Below are 18,859 nucleotides of genomic sequence, written 5' to 3' on the forward strand. Positions count from 1 at the left end.
AAAAATTATTATTGCTTCTGTCATTATTCGACTTCAATATGAATTATATATTTATTTGTACATCTCTTCAATTTTTCTGTTGTTCTCATTTTCGCCTATTTTATGCGTGCTTATTATATCTTTTATTATTTTATTTAATAATTTTTCTTGTCTAAAATATACATCTTTAACTCTTTGATGTATCGATCATCAGGACAACGATCGAAATCGTGCACAGGACGTAAGGATTACGAGGAACCTTCGCGCGTGGCTTGCAAGAATTCATCGAAAAGAAAAAATAATTGTCGCGAATCGAAAGCCAATGAGAAACGATGTGCAAAGTCCCTGCCAGAACGGTGTACCGGGTATAACCCAAGACGATCCGAAAGCGGTCCGAAAAGCAAATCTTCTCGGATCAGCGATAAAAACTGCGGCAAGATAAACGAAAAACGGCGTTACTCGCAACAATCAATTTTCTCCGTTCCGCGAGATCATAGAAATTTCTCCACCTTGATTCCCGATATCGTTCTCGACACGAACGTAAGAAAAACGACGAAGGCACTTTACTCTAGCTGCAGCGAAGACGGGAAGAAGGATCTGAAACAGAGCCTGTCTTGCGGGGAACAAAAGAGAAAGTGCGAGACCACAAAAAAGGATGAAACTAAAAAAAAATGTGCGAAAGGCCCAGCCAAGTGCTTGTCGAGAAAATCGATCGTCGACAAGATGCAAATCTGTCAATCTACGCAAAAAGATCAAGACAAAATGTTACGCGAACCCACGCAAAAATCCTGCGATCACACGGAATACTGTTCCAACAGAAAGTTGGAATATATTACAAAAGGTAAGTAAGTTCTACGCCACGTAAATATATTTTTCGTGTAAATTCGAATTATAAATTCTTAATTCTCCTCTTCTATTTATACAGATTTTCTAAATTAATTTCAATTTTTTAAATTTTTTCTTTGCAGACAAGGAGCCGAGAGAAAAATTGGCGAAAGGACAGCCATCAAGTATCGGGAAAGGTAAAAAGTTTATAAATTCTTAATTGTCTCTTTATATTATCATATATTACATATTAAATTTCTAATTAATTTTAATTTTATTTTTCTTTGCAGATAAGAAGCCTACGGAAGAATCAATAAGAGAACAAATAGAACGCGAATATAAAGAGATAGATGAATGCAAAAAGATTATAGAGCAGATTAAAATTAAAGAGCCAAAAGAGAAAAAGGATAAGATACCCAAAAAGACTGATACAGACTACAAACCGACGGGTTTAGATCGCGTAATCAGTCCATGTAAACAAGAAGATACAAAAGATACTAAAAGGTTTATAAGTACGCCGAATGAGCCATTTTTTTCTAATTCTATGGATACCGCTTATAAAATGCTGAGCGTTCGATCTAATATCATTAATGACGAAATTCCAATTATCCTCAAGTTAGTATTTTAGTTTAGATTTCACTTTTATAGTTAACTATCACTTTAGAATTCAAAAATCAATAAACTCAGAGAAAGAGAAAAAATTAAAAAAAATTATATATACGTTAAATATTATTATGAAAAATAATTTTTTGTATTAAAAGATATTATATACATATATAATATCTTCTAATATATCTCTTATTCTAATTCCTGGTTTTGTAATTAGTACCATAAGAATTATCCACAATTGTTGCAATTATTCATATTATATTGCAACTATTTGCGATCAATAATCCATTATTGGTTACAATAATAAATTATTTCATATCATGCAATTACAGAGATATCAAATTGATGAATATGATGTTTGATCGATCATTCTCTACCACAAAAGTGAGCTGTCAGAATGATTTCGCTGTCAAACGAATTACGGGTCATAGTAAAACGGTTCAGAATTGTTCTGCAAATAATAGCGATTTTATTCACGGGGATGAATTGCCGAATTATGTCGAAATAGAGAATGACGATGAAGAAGAGGACGAGTATGATTGGATCGTTGGTCGACCGACTTCCGGAATCAATTGAATCGTAACCTTAAAGGTCAGAGCAAATTATATATTAATATATATATATATATTTAAAATTAAATATATAATGTAATTACAATTTTGATATAAAAAATTTAATATGCAAATAATATAAAAATTCGTCTTGTTTGTTAAATATAAAAATTCATTATATTTTGTGCATTTCATAATAATATATATTTGAAAAACGTAGCGGTGACTCTCGCGATAAAAGATAAAATATAGACAAAGTTTGCATATCGCGTAGTCTGAGTATCTACGCTAGCGTCTTTCCTTTCTCTTTCTTGTCTCAAAAACTTTAAAAATATTTATATTTATTTGCTTGAAATATTACGATACTTGTAAGCGCACAATTCTCTCGTGACGAAAGAATATAAAAATACTTTTCCACATCTACGAATATATAATAGTATTAAAACAGTATATATTTAACGAGAATATCTTGGTGAAAAAATATAATATCCGTCTGATCGTAATATACGATAATCAATTATTCTACGATACGACTTGCTCGAGCCATCTTGCCATAGATAGGACGGTCGATCGAGAGATGATTCCCCGATATCACTTAACCCCGTTTCGTTGTAGACGGTAACTCAATTATTCTCCGATTCGTACGAGCATTCCCAATTATTCCCCGAAAGAAACGGACGCGAGACGTGGTGCGAGCAACGCGCCTCATCGGGGTGTTTCTCGCGCCTTCGTGAGATGTCTTTGTAATACGACGGAGGCGTGAATGGCACGATGGGCCAGGAGGCCCAATTACGAGTTTATTCAGTCGTCGCCACGGGGCACCGCGGTGCCGCTCGTAGGTACCTACCTGGCGCCTGTCCCTTTATCTCTAAGGTAAGAGCGAGAAAGAAGAGCACGTCCCGAGCGAGAGTGGCAGGGAAGGGGAAGAGGGGCAACGTTGAAACGCGGAACGGAGGGTAGAGAGAACGTGAGGACGTCTCTGCGGGATTCCCGCCGCCACTTATGGGAATGTGATACGAGCTTTTCGTCGGATGCTCTCTTGCGTTTTCGCATTGTTACGCAACCGTCCTTCTCGCGTCCGCGTCACCCTCGTGCACCCCGACAAAGGGAATCAATGTCAATGCGCGCTGCGCCTTGCCGCGTATACAGGATGACGGGAGAATGCGAAGAGGGAACGCCGAAATAATGATCGCGAGCGTGTAATAAGCACGCTAAATGCGTGTGAATGCAAACCGAATCGGATGTATATGTGTTGCGTTCTAATAATTAACGGCATCGAGAATTTACGTTTTCAGCTGATAAATTTTCAATTCGTTCGACGATAAAATGCTTATCATTTTATTATCACGTCGCGAGATTCTCGAAATTGCTATATTTATTATTGTATATAGCATTTCCTTATCTCATAATATTAATTGCACCGTTCAATTCTAATCAATTTTCAATTAATTAAGGCTATACTTATAGAATAAGTAAGGTATATAATACTTTTTTATTTCTTAATGAAAATTTGATCTCGCGTTATGTTATTAAGTATTATCTCTGCTCTTCTAAGATAACTTTTGCCATGCTAATATCACGCAATCAAATTGTGTTCAAGAAATCTAAAATCATTTTATACGCATTTGCATTTGTACAGTTATATACTTTTTGAAATTGATTTGTCTCGGTTTCTTTTCTTTCTTTCTTTTTTTTTTTTATTCATTTTTTATAAAGCTGTTTACATCGTGTTCGATCAGATGAGGAAAGTAAACTAACGATAAGTACGTCGGAATGATTACGGATCGTCGCGTACTTGTCCCATCAGCAAGATCGAGCGGTTGTTTTGGTGGCTTTTTAGGGTGAACCGGGAGAGATCACACCTCAGACATCACATTACGGTGTCAACGACTTCATCGTGGACCACAAACCGCTGGCATCCGTGTATCGGGAATGAATGGCGACGCGCCACGGGTGGCAGGGGGGTGCGTAAAATCCGAATAAAACGTATCAATTCCGTCATCGTGATGCCGGGCTTCCTTTTCTGGAGATTCGATTGTGCGCTTTTCGGAGGAAGGAAATCTCACGCAACGGACATGTTTCTATTATTATGTGACGAGCAACGTGCGACACATATCGCTAAACTCCGTGTATAAATATAAAGCAAAATAAATATTGTATAAATTGTATAACGAACGAGAATGTTAAATTAATCATCAAGTGCAAGTAATATACATATTTGTATAAAAAAAATTATATGGTTTTAAATCTCGAATATACATTTATTAATAGTATTAACGAGGAAAAATATGGGAGATTATATAAAGATTACTGTTGCATACGATAGTCGATCTGAAGTCGCATACTGCATCCGTCGGCGCTGCACTGCCGTCGGTGCATCAAGATGGATGCAAGATTCTTTTTCTATGCGGTTTCACCCAAGTCAGATCTTGTTGAATAAATTTTGCTTTTGAACCGCGTCATTCAATGCATCGAATTAACATCTGTAACGTAATGCACGATGCAAAACTGCAAACGGGAAACGTCAAAGTCGACGGACAATTCAAAAGGAAAGATTCTTTTCCCGACATGTTCGCGTTCGTCTTTTCTCAAGTTCCAATGTCGTCGGTAGCAAGGGCCGCGGAAAGGGCGGAAGGGTTTCCACACACGTGGGTCCCTTGACAGTCGAAGAACGTCAATCCCACGTCAGGCCCTTCTTCGCAGGAAGATTCGTGCAAACCAAACGGCATTCTTCTCTCGAGTGCTCTAGGTATATGGAAAAATCTGTCACACATGCATTATTTTAGGCTTGTTTTTCCAAAAGCGCCTACGCCGTCTGAGAAAACAAGGCGTCGCGACGTTTTCCTGCTTGCGCCACGTGATCCTTCACGCTCGTTGCGACTTGCGCGATTTGCCCCGTTGCATGATTTCAATAGAGAAACTGCAGGTTCTATTATATGATATTTTAAAATGAGGCCAGACCTCTGTATTTTGAAAACTTTGAGCTTTTAGGGAAATTTATTCTAACAACGAACCGCGCAGAAAATCTTATTTGAATAATATTTCATTAATTTTTGCGACACACTTATTATTATAATTTATTTTTATAATTAACCTCGTAATCGAGATATCTTTCTAAGGAAATTCAAGGAATAATAAAATTTAGTTTCCGCCTTCATTCATTTTCCACTGATTTACGCGTTACGGGATAAAATTTTTATTTTAACTTTCAGTTGGAAAAAATAACAAAAGATTAAAACATATTTTATTAAAATTTTTATCCAATTTATTTTAATTTCAATTTCTTTCTACAATTTCTACAACATTCACACAAGAATCAATGTATCTTTTAGTCTTATTCTTTCAGATTTCTCTTTTTCCGCGTATATATAAGAGAGATATTGTAAAGAGTCGCGCGTATACTTGACGACGCGTTGCCGGTTTCGCCGTAGCTGCTTTCTTACGCAGTTAAATCGAACGAGGTCGGCGATTTCGCTACAGCAAGGAGACGTGTGTTATTCTAGCCCGAATACGACGACGAGAGCGTAGCCTTAAGTAACGCAAAAACGCAAGCGAGCGCTCTGTCCGTGAAACTTTATCCAACTTCTCTTGTAAGTAGCTTCTAAGCGACGTACCTTTCTTCCGTGGGGGCGTTCATAAACCCCGTGCGAGTGCTATAAATCGATTTTTCCCCGGGGAGGATAAGCCGTTGCCTTTACCTTCCCCTCTGTCTTCGCGCTTCTCTCTCAACCCTCTCCATTCTCTCTCTCTCTCTCTCTCTCTCTCTCTCTCTCTCTCTCTCTCTGTTTCTCTTACGCGAACACGAATAGGTCGACGCTAATAACGAGATCTTTAACGCGCTTCCCCCATTAATTTTCTTACGCGTGTCGTTTTTTCTCATAATTTGCTAACATAATGAATAATAATGCCACGGCACGACAGCTCGTTCGATTGTGCCAATGCATTTCTTGGGAGCGTAATAAGCAATGCTATCTGGCAAATGATTGTTTTATCGTGCGCCGGGGCTATTAATTTCCTAAGCGGCATACTTAAATTAATAAATTTTTGTTACGACGGGTCTGATTTTATATTGTACGAATTTCATAATCCGCTCCCTTCCACTATTTTATTATGGCCGGGCCATAAAATATGCATCCTTTACTAAACTCTTATCTACTTTGTCTGATATTGTTTATCTAAGCTGCAATAAATCTTACAACGATATGTTCCTTAACTTTTCTGTTTATCCCGATCGCGTTGATTGATAAGCAATATCGGAATAAATGATGAAAAACTATTTCATATATATACCGCGCATATACGCGTAATTTGGAGATTTATATGCGGATACAACATTTACCACGCACATCGACATAAAAGTCACGTCGTCCTGGCTTGCGCGTCATTAAGAGAGCGGACATTCAGAGAAGTCTGGAATTTAACGAGCTCCTCGGAAGGATCCGCAGTCTGGATGCAATTCGCTCGCGTGTCTCTCTTCTCTCTCTCTCTCTCCTTCCCTTTCTCTCTTTCTCTCTCTTCCTCTATCTCTTTCTCTCCACGCATTACAGCACGCTCGCGCCGGATGCTAGTAACGAGGCTCATTTGGTGGCGCGCGCGCGCGACCAATGGCGCGACGGTATGGTGGCGGTATGGTGTCCAGCATCCAATAGCACCGCGCGTCATGCAGCTGTCAGTGTGGCCACGCCTATCGCCGATCCGCATTGTAACGCGCATGACGCGCTCGGCTCATCTCGCCGACACGCCGTATCGCCAGTCCCTTCTGGTGCGCGCGCGAGGAGAGTGTCTCTCTCTCGCGTGGCTGCGAGAGAGACGAATCCACGGCCCCATTGATCCGCCGCCTCGAGACTGTGTCGTCTCGTTCGAGTGATCTGGAATCGCGATCGGAATATCTCTTTGAAAGACGATCTGGTGCGCTCGAGTCGAGTCGTACAGTATCGACAAATTCGAGAGGAAGAGAAACGCGAAGAACCCTGATTTTCCGCGAGCATCGTCGGTGCATTCGTTTTTTATTCGCGATAAGCAATTCTTGACAAAGTATATCTTTCTCTCGCGTGCTGTGTGTACGATGCGAGTCTAAAAACCGAGTGAATCGCACGGGTGAAATTTTCCGTCACACCCGTTTCTACGCGAAGGCGGGATCCTCAAAGATTATTATCGAATCTTGTTCGAGAATCGGCCCAAGTGAATCTAGGAAGATTATCAACATTCTTAGCTCGCGTTGAAAATTTGCCAGTGCGTATTTCAGTGACGCATAGTATACACAGCGAGAATGTGAGATTTCAGCAACTGAAGAATCGTCCTATTAAGAGAAGAGCGAGCGAGAGAGAGAGACAGCACCATTGTGCGCATAAAAATTTGGTTCTACGCATAAGCGGCATTAAATTGTCGAATTCAAGAAGGTGGTAATTCTCGAAGGTGGAAACGGTTTGATGACATTTTCGAGAAGAGGCGTCGATGGGATTAAAGGAGTGCGAGGGGGAGGCTCGTTAAGGCGCCTCTAATAATAGCGGCGCGCTCGCGAGTGTACCAAGCGATCTATAAATAGCGGTCTCTGGCCCCGTGGAAACACGAGCCCGTGGATTTCACGGTGCAACCTGTGTGCCCGAAAGCGAAAACGTGAGAAAGAGCAAGCAATCGGCGAGAGAAGAAACTGATCGATTCGATAGATTAGCGGACACTGTATTAATACACGGATCAATTTGTGGGACGGAAGAATTCTCGAGAAGAATGTGATTGGATTAACGATTGTACGAAAAGTGTATATATATATATATATATTTCGGAGGATGATCCCGAGCCAGAAGGAGAAACGGAAATCGACAGAGGCAAAGCGAAGATTATCCGCGATGTGATTTAATTTTCGACTTTTGGAATCTACGATCTAAATATTTGCTGCGAACTATAACGATATGTCGAGCAATAATTAATCTGCGAACGAGAAATTCGGAAACAATCGACAACGTTAAAATTATTTTACTTATTCTTGACTTTTTAAATGTGATTTGTGTTAGATGGAAAATCGGGGAGAAAGAAATAGAGATTCTCGTGACTTGAGACTTGTGAATCCAGCCGACCGTCGGCTGGAAGTTATTAGCGAGATTAACTTGATATCAAGAAGAAATCCTTCTTTTAGTAACGCCGAGGATTTCTTTCTTATTTTTTCATTGTAATGTCCTCGGCTCAACCGGCGTGATCAAAAGATACCGTACGCTAATCGTGAGATTTTTCTACGCGATCCTCGTGACTGCGATCAGTGGAGATCGGAGGAACGTCAAAGTGTAAAGTTGCGAACCGACGAGGAATCGTTGCCTTGGGAGGACATACCTGGATCCTTTCGAAACAACCATCGACGATTTATCGGACGGATTGCGAAAAAGCTTCCCAGTGTCTTCTTTTCTGCTTCGAGTTACGCGGTACAGTGCACCGTAAATTTGCATACTTAATATTTCAAATTTATTAATAACGCTTTAAAAAAAAAAATTGTTTGATTATATACACATACACGTACAATAAGAGAAAAGAAAAGAAATATTTCGCGCGCGTAACGATAATTAAGAGTCGACGTATTTAAACTGGCGATTAGCTTTGACGAATAACATAATAAATGTGCTATTAACATATACTTGGATCATCGAGTTACTTTCGTTATTGCCTTACTTTTATCGTACGTGCTCTTCATCTTCCACCATATACACATCGTTACATTCTCGCAATCGCGGCAAGATTCAGCCGAACTATAATTAGACTCCAGTTATCAATCTTTTTGCGCTTGCAATATTTATATTAAAAAAAAAAAAAAAAAAAACATCTGGGCAACTAAGTTCCTCCCGATCCTAAATCAAGACGGCGTCGCGCCATGTTCTCGTCCGGACGTTGCAGAAATTCGCAGTGATTCCGCGGAGGGTGATCGTCTTCTGGCCCTCGAAGATGAGCGGCGAGTGAGAGGAAGAGGAGGCGCGCGCGCTCCCCCTCGAGCGACGGAGACCGTCGGATCGACATCCCGCGTCCGGTCGCGAACGCCAAGCGGATAGGACGATCGCACGGTCAGCAGCACGGTGGAGAGCGGCGGTGCCACGGTGCGGGGGGTCGTGGTGGACCCCGGCGATGACACAGCCATGATGGCCTACGGTGGCACCGCTGGTAACGTGGGTGCGATGGGCTCGTCGGCGGGTGCTGGCGGCGCCGGTGGCACGGACGTTCTCGGTACCGCCGCCGGTGACTACAGCCCCCAGAGCACGCCCACGCCCTTGACCGGACACTCGACGACGAGCGGCACGGTGGAGAACGCTTATACACCCGGGACGACCGGGGCTGCCAGCTACAGTCCGCAGGACAGCCCGGCGAGTTCCGCCGGGGGCAGCGGTAACGGCCAGCTGCCGAGTTTCGGCTTCACGCAGGAGCAAGTCGCGTGTGTCTGCGAGGTAAGTCGTGTCGGGTCCGGTTTTTTTTGTCAGAGCCCCTCCGGTAAGATTCGCGAGGACGTTAACGAAGTAATGCGCGAGATGAGTAGCATCTTCGAAAGATGTCCGAGAGTCTTTTAAAGGAATAATTGATTTTAAAATAATTAGAATTCTGTCACGTTTGACATGGCGCAATTTAAATTTGAATTTTTTTATCTCGCGACTTTTATTAGAGGGTCTCTAGTTGCTTGATACGCGCGCCTGTGTGTTGCCATTAGCCGCTCGTATATCACGTGTAGAAAACACGCAGTCCACTGACATTCCGATTAAAGTCCAGTTCAAAGTATAAACATTTCTCGTAATACGATCATAGTAAAGGCTAATATACGAATCTTGACAATATTAGTAGAAAATGTAACAAGATGATTTCTAGTTGAATTAAATACATTGAATATTTCGTTCACGCTGTAAAAGGGACAGCGTTGTTCTTACAATTTTATTGCATTATATGAACAGAAATAAAACAGGACTGTGTTAATTGAAAATATTGCATATATCTTCCCGACGTATAGACTTGATGAGCGATTGATGGCGAGTTTGATTAGCAGTCGCTGCATTTTTCTCGACGAAATAACACCGGTCGATTTATAGTTTTCGCCAAATTTAAAAGCAAAATTATCCAATTTTATGATCATTTACGGCGCAACGCGCAATGAATATCGCAAAAACTATATTTCGCGTTGCATTTTTTTTTCTTTTTTTATTTTATTCTCGAATCATGCATCTCCTTGATATATAATTTTCATCTTATTTGATCATTTTTCTAAGCATTTATTATTACTGCGATATAATTTTGTATATTCTTTTTTTTCTTATATATATTTTTTTTATTTACTTGTTTTGTTACGTGATTATTGTATGTACATTTAATATTCGAAAGAATGTGCTATCGCGCGCGTAGATGTTTCATAAAATATCTATTGAGTAAAATTATATATATATATATAAAATATATTCGTATGATGCCAGTGTCATCGCGTCAACTGTCATTTAAAAATATGGAAACGGCGAAGATCTTACATCGTCGCGATGATGAAATTGTCGCCGCGACAATGTGGTCGTTATATCGCCGACAATATGCAGCGTTATGCGCCAAGATTTGCTTGCATGTCGCATGCTTAATGGAATCTGCACGATTTTACTGTAACCGTAAATTGTTTTGCGCGCGACGTTTACGTCCCTCATATCGAACGTCCCACGTGTTAATTCATCCTGTTCGAGAGAGAGAGAGAGAGAGAGATGATTTTCACGAAGGTACTTCCCGCATGCGCTTGGCAAAATTCTCATTAATTCTTCATTGCACACTCGTCAAGCTGCATTTGTCAAAATGCAGCCTCGAATTATTTATTCGCGAGAATCGTCGCTACTAATAAATATAAAATACGAAACTTGGATAAGAATATCCTACGCGAATTTAATAAATTAATTCTTGCATTAAAATCGTATTATTTACATATAAAATCGTATGTATTTTATTTTATCAGTTATATATAGACATTGTTTGGTGAAAGAAATTTATTGCGATATGCTTTTTGATGCAACGAAAAACGTTTGAAATGTTTCTTGAATGTCTTTTGGATTTTCGAGTCATTTGCTTGATCTATTTAGTTTGAGATTCTTTTATGCCATGAAAATGTATATCAGAAATTATTTCTTAAATTAGGCACGAGAAGGTGAAAGTGTTTTATTCGCGAACGATTGCAACGTTCGACGATTTTCACACCCGGATCAACGAATGTGACCATTATAAGATAATAATCGACCGTGTGTGAAGAAAGATGAGTTTGCCAAACGCGAAAGTAATCGATCGCACAAGGCGTCTTTGCACGTGCATACCCCTCTGTATGTGTGTGCGCGTGTGCTAGCGCTATAATTAATATAATTATGCGGCTAGACTTTAACTCCTTGCCCACGTCGCACAGAAGGATTACGATGTAGAAAATTTTCGAGTGAATTTTATATAGAATGCGAAGATCTTTCTATCGGTTAGCGTAAGACGCGACCTGTGAAATTGGGTCGCTATCGCGTATCGATCTGTTCAAAAATATAGTGATCGCTGCCATATTTTCTGTGACACGTGGGCGCTAGTTGTCTTGTATCATTCGAGGTATTATTCATCGATAGATCTTCGATAGTTTTTCGAAGCATAAAGGAAATCGTTTCACCGAATGTCGACCGATTCTATTCGTTCGATCTTGAGTCCTGACGAGATCGATGGTATATTTGAGAAAAAGGGAAATGGTAGAACTGAATAATTTTCTCCTGATTCTCTGGTTAGATTATTCTAGAACATTTTTTTATTTCTTCAAATCCCAGTTTTAGTAGCATTAGTTCAATATATTCAATTTAATTCGGATCTAATTTTTTTTTCTTTAATATAATTATAAAATTATAATTTTTTAAATCTTTACATTCATCGAATATCCGTATAAATTATTAATTACGTACCATACACATTAATGCATAAAAATTATATCCAAAATTCAGTGAAAAGGTTGAAGATGATGCTTTTTAGCATAATCACCTAATAAATCTGAAATGAAGAAAACGGAAAAATTTTTGGTTTTAAAATGTTTTTTTTTTTGTACATTTATTTTTATATGTATAACGGGTATCATATCACAAAGTTATTCAGTTCTAGAAGAAAGTGGAGTGAAATTGCGGAATTTCTGATCGCGGTAACTGTATTAGTTGCAGTTAGTCCGATCTCGAGATCTATGTCGTATATTTCTCTTCGCTCTCGATGACACGATATTCATTTCTCATTATGCCACGCGGCCAACATTAATCGGCCGTACCGCGGAAATTCGGCGACAATGACGGCGAGCAGACAAAGATGACAGGTGTACAGAGCTCATATTGCCAATTAAGCGGTGATTAAGGATTCATCCGCGCACGATCGGCAATGTCTTAATTCTGTGTCAGTACCTTCGCAGTAATTAATTTTGCGCGCTAGAGAGAAATTTACACCACTCCTGACAGTCGGTTAATCGTAAAGTGATTTCTACATTGTTTGTAAAAATTTTTTAGAGAATAGAGAAACGAAAAAAAAAAAACGAAAGAGTAGAGAACAAAAGTTAAATTATTTCTCAAGCAAAAAAATATAAAAGATTTAGATATAAAAATTTAATTACATAATATTATTGAGAGAAATATAAAAGGATGCCAAAAATATGTAGATAAATCTATATAATTTGTATTTATATATTGTAAGTTGAACGAGGATGAGTATAGTTTGCGAGTGCACAAAAATTTATTTTATTTTATTTTTTTTTTCATTATACATATAAAATTTATATTATAACGTATATCGATTTTATACGATAGGATATCGCGCTTTAAAAAATCAATTATGTGTAAATTAAAAATATATAAGACGGTATTTAGACTGGCGCAATACATGGCACATGATATCGAATATAAACGTCACTGATACGATATATGCAGATATCGGCAAATAGATAATAAATTTCTCAAGCAGAATTGTCGATGGTTATTTATGGTCACCGCAAAAAATAACACAATTTGTGTTGATGAAATAAACTGAAGTATACGATGGAATATCGATATATAGTTCCGATTAAAACCGTATTACGCGAAAATTTAAATTCATTAGTGATTCTTTGAAGAATTAAAAAAATGTACGTATCAAAAATGTACCAAGTGTACAAACGTTTTATTTATACTAGTAATAAAGTTCTACTAAATAGCAATTTTTGAATGTAAATATGTAACAATTTGTAAATTTTTATTCGATCAAATTTCATTATAGATTTTTTGTGATTCCGTAGCTTTGAATTATAATTTTATTACATACATTTATTATTGTAGAAGAAGTTTATAAACTAAATATATACATAATTTTCGCTCATGATTATTGATTCTAACATTATCTTAATATAGAGAATTATATACCGACTGTCTGAAAATTCATGTGTATATTCTAAATAATTTATGGAAATACATATCAGTTTATTTTAATCGCTCTGGGACACGAAAATCATTTTTGCATGCTCGCAGAAATCCGATTAATTGAAATTCGTGATATGTCGGCATAGGAGATAGACATCCTGATTTATCCACCCCTTTGAACTTAATATTTGATATTTCAATCCTCATTTAATATTGAATCTCATCCGGTTGAAATCTTAAATTTATATTTATATTCATATTCATACCTCCTTGAATTATAAACAGTATTGAGAAAATGTTATGTAGATGATTTTGTAATTTTATAATCTAGCAATTCTTCCAAATTTATCATTTTTATAAAAAAAAGTATAAATATATTTTTTTAATGTATTTAAAAAAAAATTTTTTTTTTAATCTCTGTAAAATTCAAATAATTTTACATCTTCTTTATTAATGAGACTCTTCAAAGATAACTGATTCTGGTTTTGTTATTAAAAAAAGAAAAAAAAACGAACTTGTGATAGATGTAATACAGATCTTCACCCTAGCTAGTTTCGGTAAAAAAAAAAAAAGTTATTCCAAGATTACAGAGTTGAACAAAACTCAATCCGAATAATCATCGTTTGAAAAAAGAATTAATAGTTTTAAACATAAACCAGTTTCATCTGAGAAAAGATCAATTTAAAAATTCACCAATTTTTAATTTTTCCGAAATTTAAAAAAAAAATAGATTTGTTCTTACACACGGTTCTTCTCATCCTAATTCTTAATTCCCTCAGTTACGCGAAAATAATCCGACCGATTAACCTACTAGTAGATAATCGCTGTCCGAGTCGTCTTTGTTGAAACAAAACGCTCAGCTCTAAGAGAGGTGAATGCGAAACATATACAAGATACACTAGAATAAGAGGAGACCCGGGATGAGTTTTGCCGACTAACAGTGTGCCCCCCCTGTCTATCGTCTTCAAGGCGATGGTGTCGAATGTCCAGGTTCTTCAGCAGGCAGGCTCCGTGGAGAGGCTAAGCAGATTTCTCTGGTCCCTGCCGGCATGCACCAGGTTGCATCGGCACGAGAGCGTCCTTAAGGCCAAGGCGATCGTCGCCTTCCATCGGGGCCAATTTAAGGAGCTCTATAGGATCCTGGAGAATCACACCTTCAGTCCGAACAATCATCCCAAACTGCAGGCCCTCTGGCTCAAGGCCCATTACATCGAGGCTGAGAGGCTACGTGGCAGGCCCCTCGGCGCAGTCGGTTAGTATAAGAATCTTTTAACGATCTTCTTATTTTCTATATTTTACTTACGAGAGTGACGCGACTGCAAATCACTCTTAATAATATCAATCTACTCGATTAAGAATTTTTCATTTTTAGCAATAATTGTTAGACTTGCGATGAAAAAATATTTTCGTTAATTTTGAAATAGTCGAGTAATAATGAGAGATATAGAGAATAGATAAATTAATTGTTCAACATCAGATAGATTAAATGATTTTTGAAAGCATCATTCTCTGCCTTGATCGATTATTTTATTAAAGTATAGAAAACTCAAGAAGAAAATATGAATGTAGATATAAAAATCGCATTTTTCATCAAACGTCTTGCGAACACACATTTGAAGATACTTTATTCCTTTCATTACCGTATTCATTTCAAGATATGTGTGAATTTATCTATATTAAAGTTAAGTTATAAGTAAAATTTATATAGTACACAATATATTATATTATTATATTTGTAAGGTATAATTTTAACAATAGCGTAATTACACTAAATATATATACTTATATATTTGTATTTTCTCTTATATTATCGTCTGAAATAATGTAGGAAATATATATAATAGGAGAAATATATTATATTACTAAAACATTATCATAATTACGTGATTTCTCCGCGTGATAATGGTATTTCTCTATAATTTTATGCAATCTGCGATTTAATAATGCGTTTCATATGTGATAGCTTATGAACATTATCTGTTATCTAAATTATATATATATATATATATATATACAAAATACACACACATATATACAAAATTCCATGGACATGGAATATTATTTCGCGCATTAAACTTACGTTAAACAATATCGGCGAGCGGCGTTTAAATCTCACGTTGCGTAGGCGTGACACGTTTATTTTCGCGCTAATGTTTATTGCACGCGACGATTAATAACAACACGCGCTCGGCGAGGTGAATTGAATGCCGCGCGCACGTTTTCAACATTAACGGACGGCCGAACGGAGTAAGTTATTACCGAATGCAATTCGAGCTAATGAGCGCTATAGACTTGGCCCTATTTTCCTCGCCCGATCTTATTTGCGAGCGACCCGCGCGTGAAACCGTCGACGCCGCCAACCCGTTGCGCCTCGTCCCAGAAACCAAATCCGTCCCCGAAAAAAAAGAGAAGTTAAACAAAGCGCGCTTCTCTCTCTCTCTGTGCGTACGCTGAGAGAATCAAAGTGCACAGTAACGTCGCCGCTTCCTCTTCCGTTCTTCCTATAATTTCGCGATCGCGATACGATTTCTCACCCATTCATCAAGATATATAAAATTTGAAAATGTATTAAAAATATTTATCTTTTTTTTTGCGCGACGATATTCCGAATCTTAATTTTGAGACAAGGATGGAATATGCCAGCGAGATACGTTTAATCTATATCGCTATAAATTCAACGGCTTCTGATGTTAATTTATTGGCCAGATTAATGGAGATCGCATTTCGACCTTCCTTTCAGGAAAGTATCGAGTACGCCGTAAGTTTCCGCTACCGCGCACTATCTGGGACGGTGAGGAAACGTCTTACTGCTTCAAGGAAAAATCCAGGAGCGTTCTGAGGGATTGGTATGCCACCAATCCGTATCCGTCGCCGCGCGAAAAGCGAGAATTGGCGGAGAGCACTGGCCTCACCACCACGCAAGTCAGTAATTGGTTCAAAAACCGGAGGCAGAGAGATCGTGCCGCCGAGCATAGGTGAGTCTTTGATATATCGAAAACTTCTATTTAATTTCTATTTAATTAAATCGTCAACGGGGTTGAAGCTACGCTTTAAAAAAAAAAAAAAAAAGAGAGAGAGATAGAAAGAAATCGTATTCTGAAAAAATTCTCTTAGAACAAAGGCACGACGATAAAATATACATCAAAAAATATAATTAGCTAAAAATAATGATGAAGAATCCAACTCTCTGTAAAAAAGGATTATAAATATACCAGAGGAACGTTGCAACCGACGAAGTAGCCATTGAAGATAGAATCGAACTTCTCTTTTCTGTCACGTATGTCCGCGTCTTTTATTATGAAATTTAATTACATTAAAAGCTGTTATTATTGAATTATTTTATTAAATACATTAAATAGAATAATATTAAATCACACGCGCTGACAGGAAGGATTCTCGAAGTATAAATGATACGCAATCGATGTAATCAGCAAAATTTATTGATACGAAAGAGTTTAGATTAAAATTCCTGACATAACAAACGGACGTTTTATTAGATACTTGGTCAGATAAACAACGATGTCAGCGATGTCTTTAAGGGTGCAATGGGACGCCGGTAGTTGTATAATCGAAGAACATTATAGCGTGTGGAATTTTCGTCTCTGCGCGGAATAGGAACGCCCGTGGCCGTAGAAGAGAGTCCCCGTGTTGTTTGGAAGGTCGTTGCTCTACATCCGATTTTAGAAACGAGCGGAGGCTCCATAACTATGCGCGTAACGCGATGCCTTCCACCGCATAGCATCGTGTCGCATGCGTGCTCGCGCGAGCCGTTCCTTTCTTCTCTCTTTTCCCGCGAGCGAATAATAAATAAATAACTACCAGCACGGCCATCTGGCCACGCTGACAGAACCGCCAATCTCTGGTCAATTCTTTTGCATAACTTGAAATGCGAATGGCAAAACGATGGCAATTGTTGGAAAATCGAATAATACGCTAAAGCGTGACTATTTTATCGATTGGCTGATAAACGAGCGAAATAGATATAAATGTTTAATGAGGACGCACCGTTTTAAATATATTAAGATATATTTTTACAAATTTAATTTATAAATGTAAGATTTGTTTTCTTTTCAATGCTCTCTTTTCTTCGCAAATTAATGCGTCCGTTGTAAAATAAAAAAGAAATTATAATTTTCTGATGGATCATGTTGAGATAAAGAAATTTGATATTAATAATAAATGATCGTAGAATGTAACATTAGATTTAGCCGAAATTCTTTCAATATCTATCTATATAAAGTAATCTGTTATAATAATTAGGAAAAGTAAACACCGCGAAAGAGATCACGATCGAGTTTAAATGTTATATAATATTTCTCTCTCGATATTACGGTGATACGAAGACATAGAATTTCCTGTAATTAATACGCGGTAAATAATACGCGTATATTCGCGATACTCTCCCAAATCTATCGAATAGAAAATCCATCGATGTAAACAATCTATACGTTGTTTATAAGTGTCTGTAGTAAATTTTTGGATACGAATTTTTAACGAATTTGGAATTAATAATGTTGAGCCTTGACAAGTAATTAGTTGAATTTGCGCAAAGCAAACATGTCTCTTACACGAATAAGAAATTCTGCCGAAATAATCTAACAGTAGTGCACAATCCTTTTGAGAATCATGCTTTCAAAAACGATAGAATCTCATTCGGTTATAATTTCGATCATCGAAAATATGAATATTACATTTACATTCGGCGAGGGGATACGGTTTTCATAATAATATTAAAAATTGAATTTTAACTCATCGACGATATCTCGAACGTCATCGCGTTTTGATTTTGCGAACGTTAATTCGCAAACATCTCGTACGCATCTCTGACCTCCTGCCTCTGTCCATGGGAATACACAGAAGCCATAAGAAATTCGATGCGTTCCCCGTGGCATGACGTGCGCTCTGCCACGGTGGTGCTTCCCACTTCCTCCCTCACGAGAAGACATCGTAACCATGATTTGTATGGATCTATGTATCCTTCGATAAAGACGCTCTGTGCAAACACTTCTCTGTTAACATATGATCAGTAGAAAGATTAAAAAATATTTAATAGACAATACTCTTCTATGATTTCATGCCAATGGATAAGTTATGGTTGCACGCGATAATAATCATAATTTTTAAAACTATAAATACATTAAATGTATCGATGTATTCGTCGATACACACACACACACAAATCTATTTACTTAAAATATTATTACTATTGACTTGCTCGACAAGTTTTCCTTGTTTATATTTTTTATTTCATATACATTTCACAAATAGGAATGAAGTCTTTCGGAATAATTCAATAAAATATTAACGTTTCGATTGCTGTTATTATTACAAACAAATCTGCTAAAGATCGCTTATGAAACCGCCGAAGGAGTTTATGACGTTAATTGGTAGATCTACTGAAATAGACACAATATATTATTTATTTATTTATTGCTCTTCGATTCGCTTTCTGTCAGACTCGCTAGGGATACTGAAAATCCTAAGAACTAGTTTAAAAAATTCTACAGAGATCTTCGTCTTTGT

General features: G+C 37.6%; 2 protein-coding genes across 5 annotated transcripts in view; both read left to right on the top strand.

Annotated features, from left to right (window-relative positions):
- The first annotated feature begins 168 nt into the window (after window positions 1–168).
- Window positions 169–6,590, top strand: LOC138937872 (DNA ligase 1). Its single transcript, XM_070304526.1, has 5 exons — window positions 169–820; window positions 948–1,001; window positions 1,095–1,419; window positions 1,746–2,004; window positions 6,512–6,590. Exons 1-4 carry the CDS (start codon window positions 178–180, stop codon window positions 1,987–1,989), a joined length of 1,266 nt encoding a protein of 421 aa, XP_070160627.1. The 5' UTR covers window positions 169–177; the 3' UTR covers window positions 1,990–2,004; window positions 6,512–6,590.
- Window positions 6,591–6,658: 68 nt separating this feature from the next.
- So (sine oculis) overlaps window positions 6,659–18,859 on the top strand; it is a 48,758-nt gene continuing 36,557 nt past the window's right edge. For 3 of the 4 annotated variants that reach the window (XR_011447582.1, XR_011447581.1, XM_070304524.1), the window contains exons 1-3: window positions 6,659–9,385; window positions 14,306–14,588; window positions 16,077–16,311. Coding sequence is in view for 2 of the 4 variants with exons in the window: in XM_070304524.1 (XP_070160625.1) it covers window positions 9,080–9,385; window positions 14,306–14,588; window positions 16,077–16,311 (824 nt within the window). In the remaining 2 variants the exon portion in view is untranslated. The remainder of the gene's footprint in view (window positions 9,386–14,305; window positions 14,589–16,076; window positions 16,312–18,859) is intronic. The other variant, XM_070304525.1, reaches the window with a different exon arrangement.

The sequence above is a fragment of the Polyergus mexicanus genome, unplaced genomic scaffold, assembly GCF_030449975.1.
Source record: "Polyergus mexicanus isolate NDT 795.1 unplaced genomic scaffold, iyPolMexi1.0 SCAF_11, whole genome shotgun sequence".
Classification (NCBI taxonomy): Eukaryota; Metazoa; Arthropoda; class Insecta; order Hymenoptera; family Formicidae; genus Polyergus; species Polyergus mexicanus.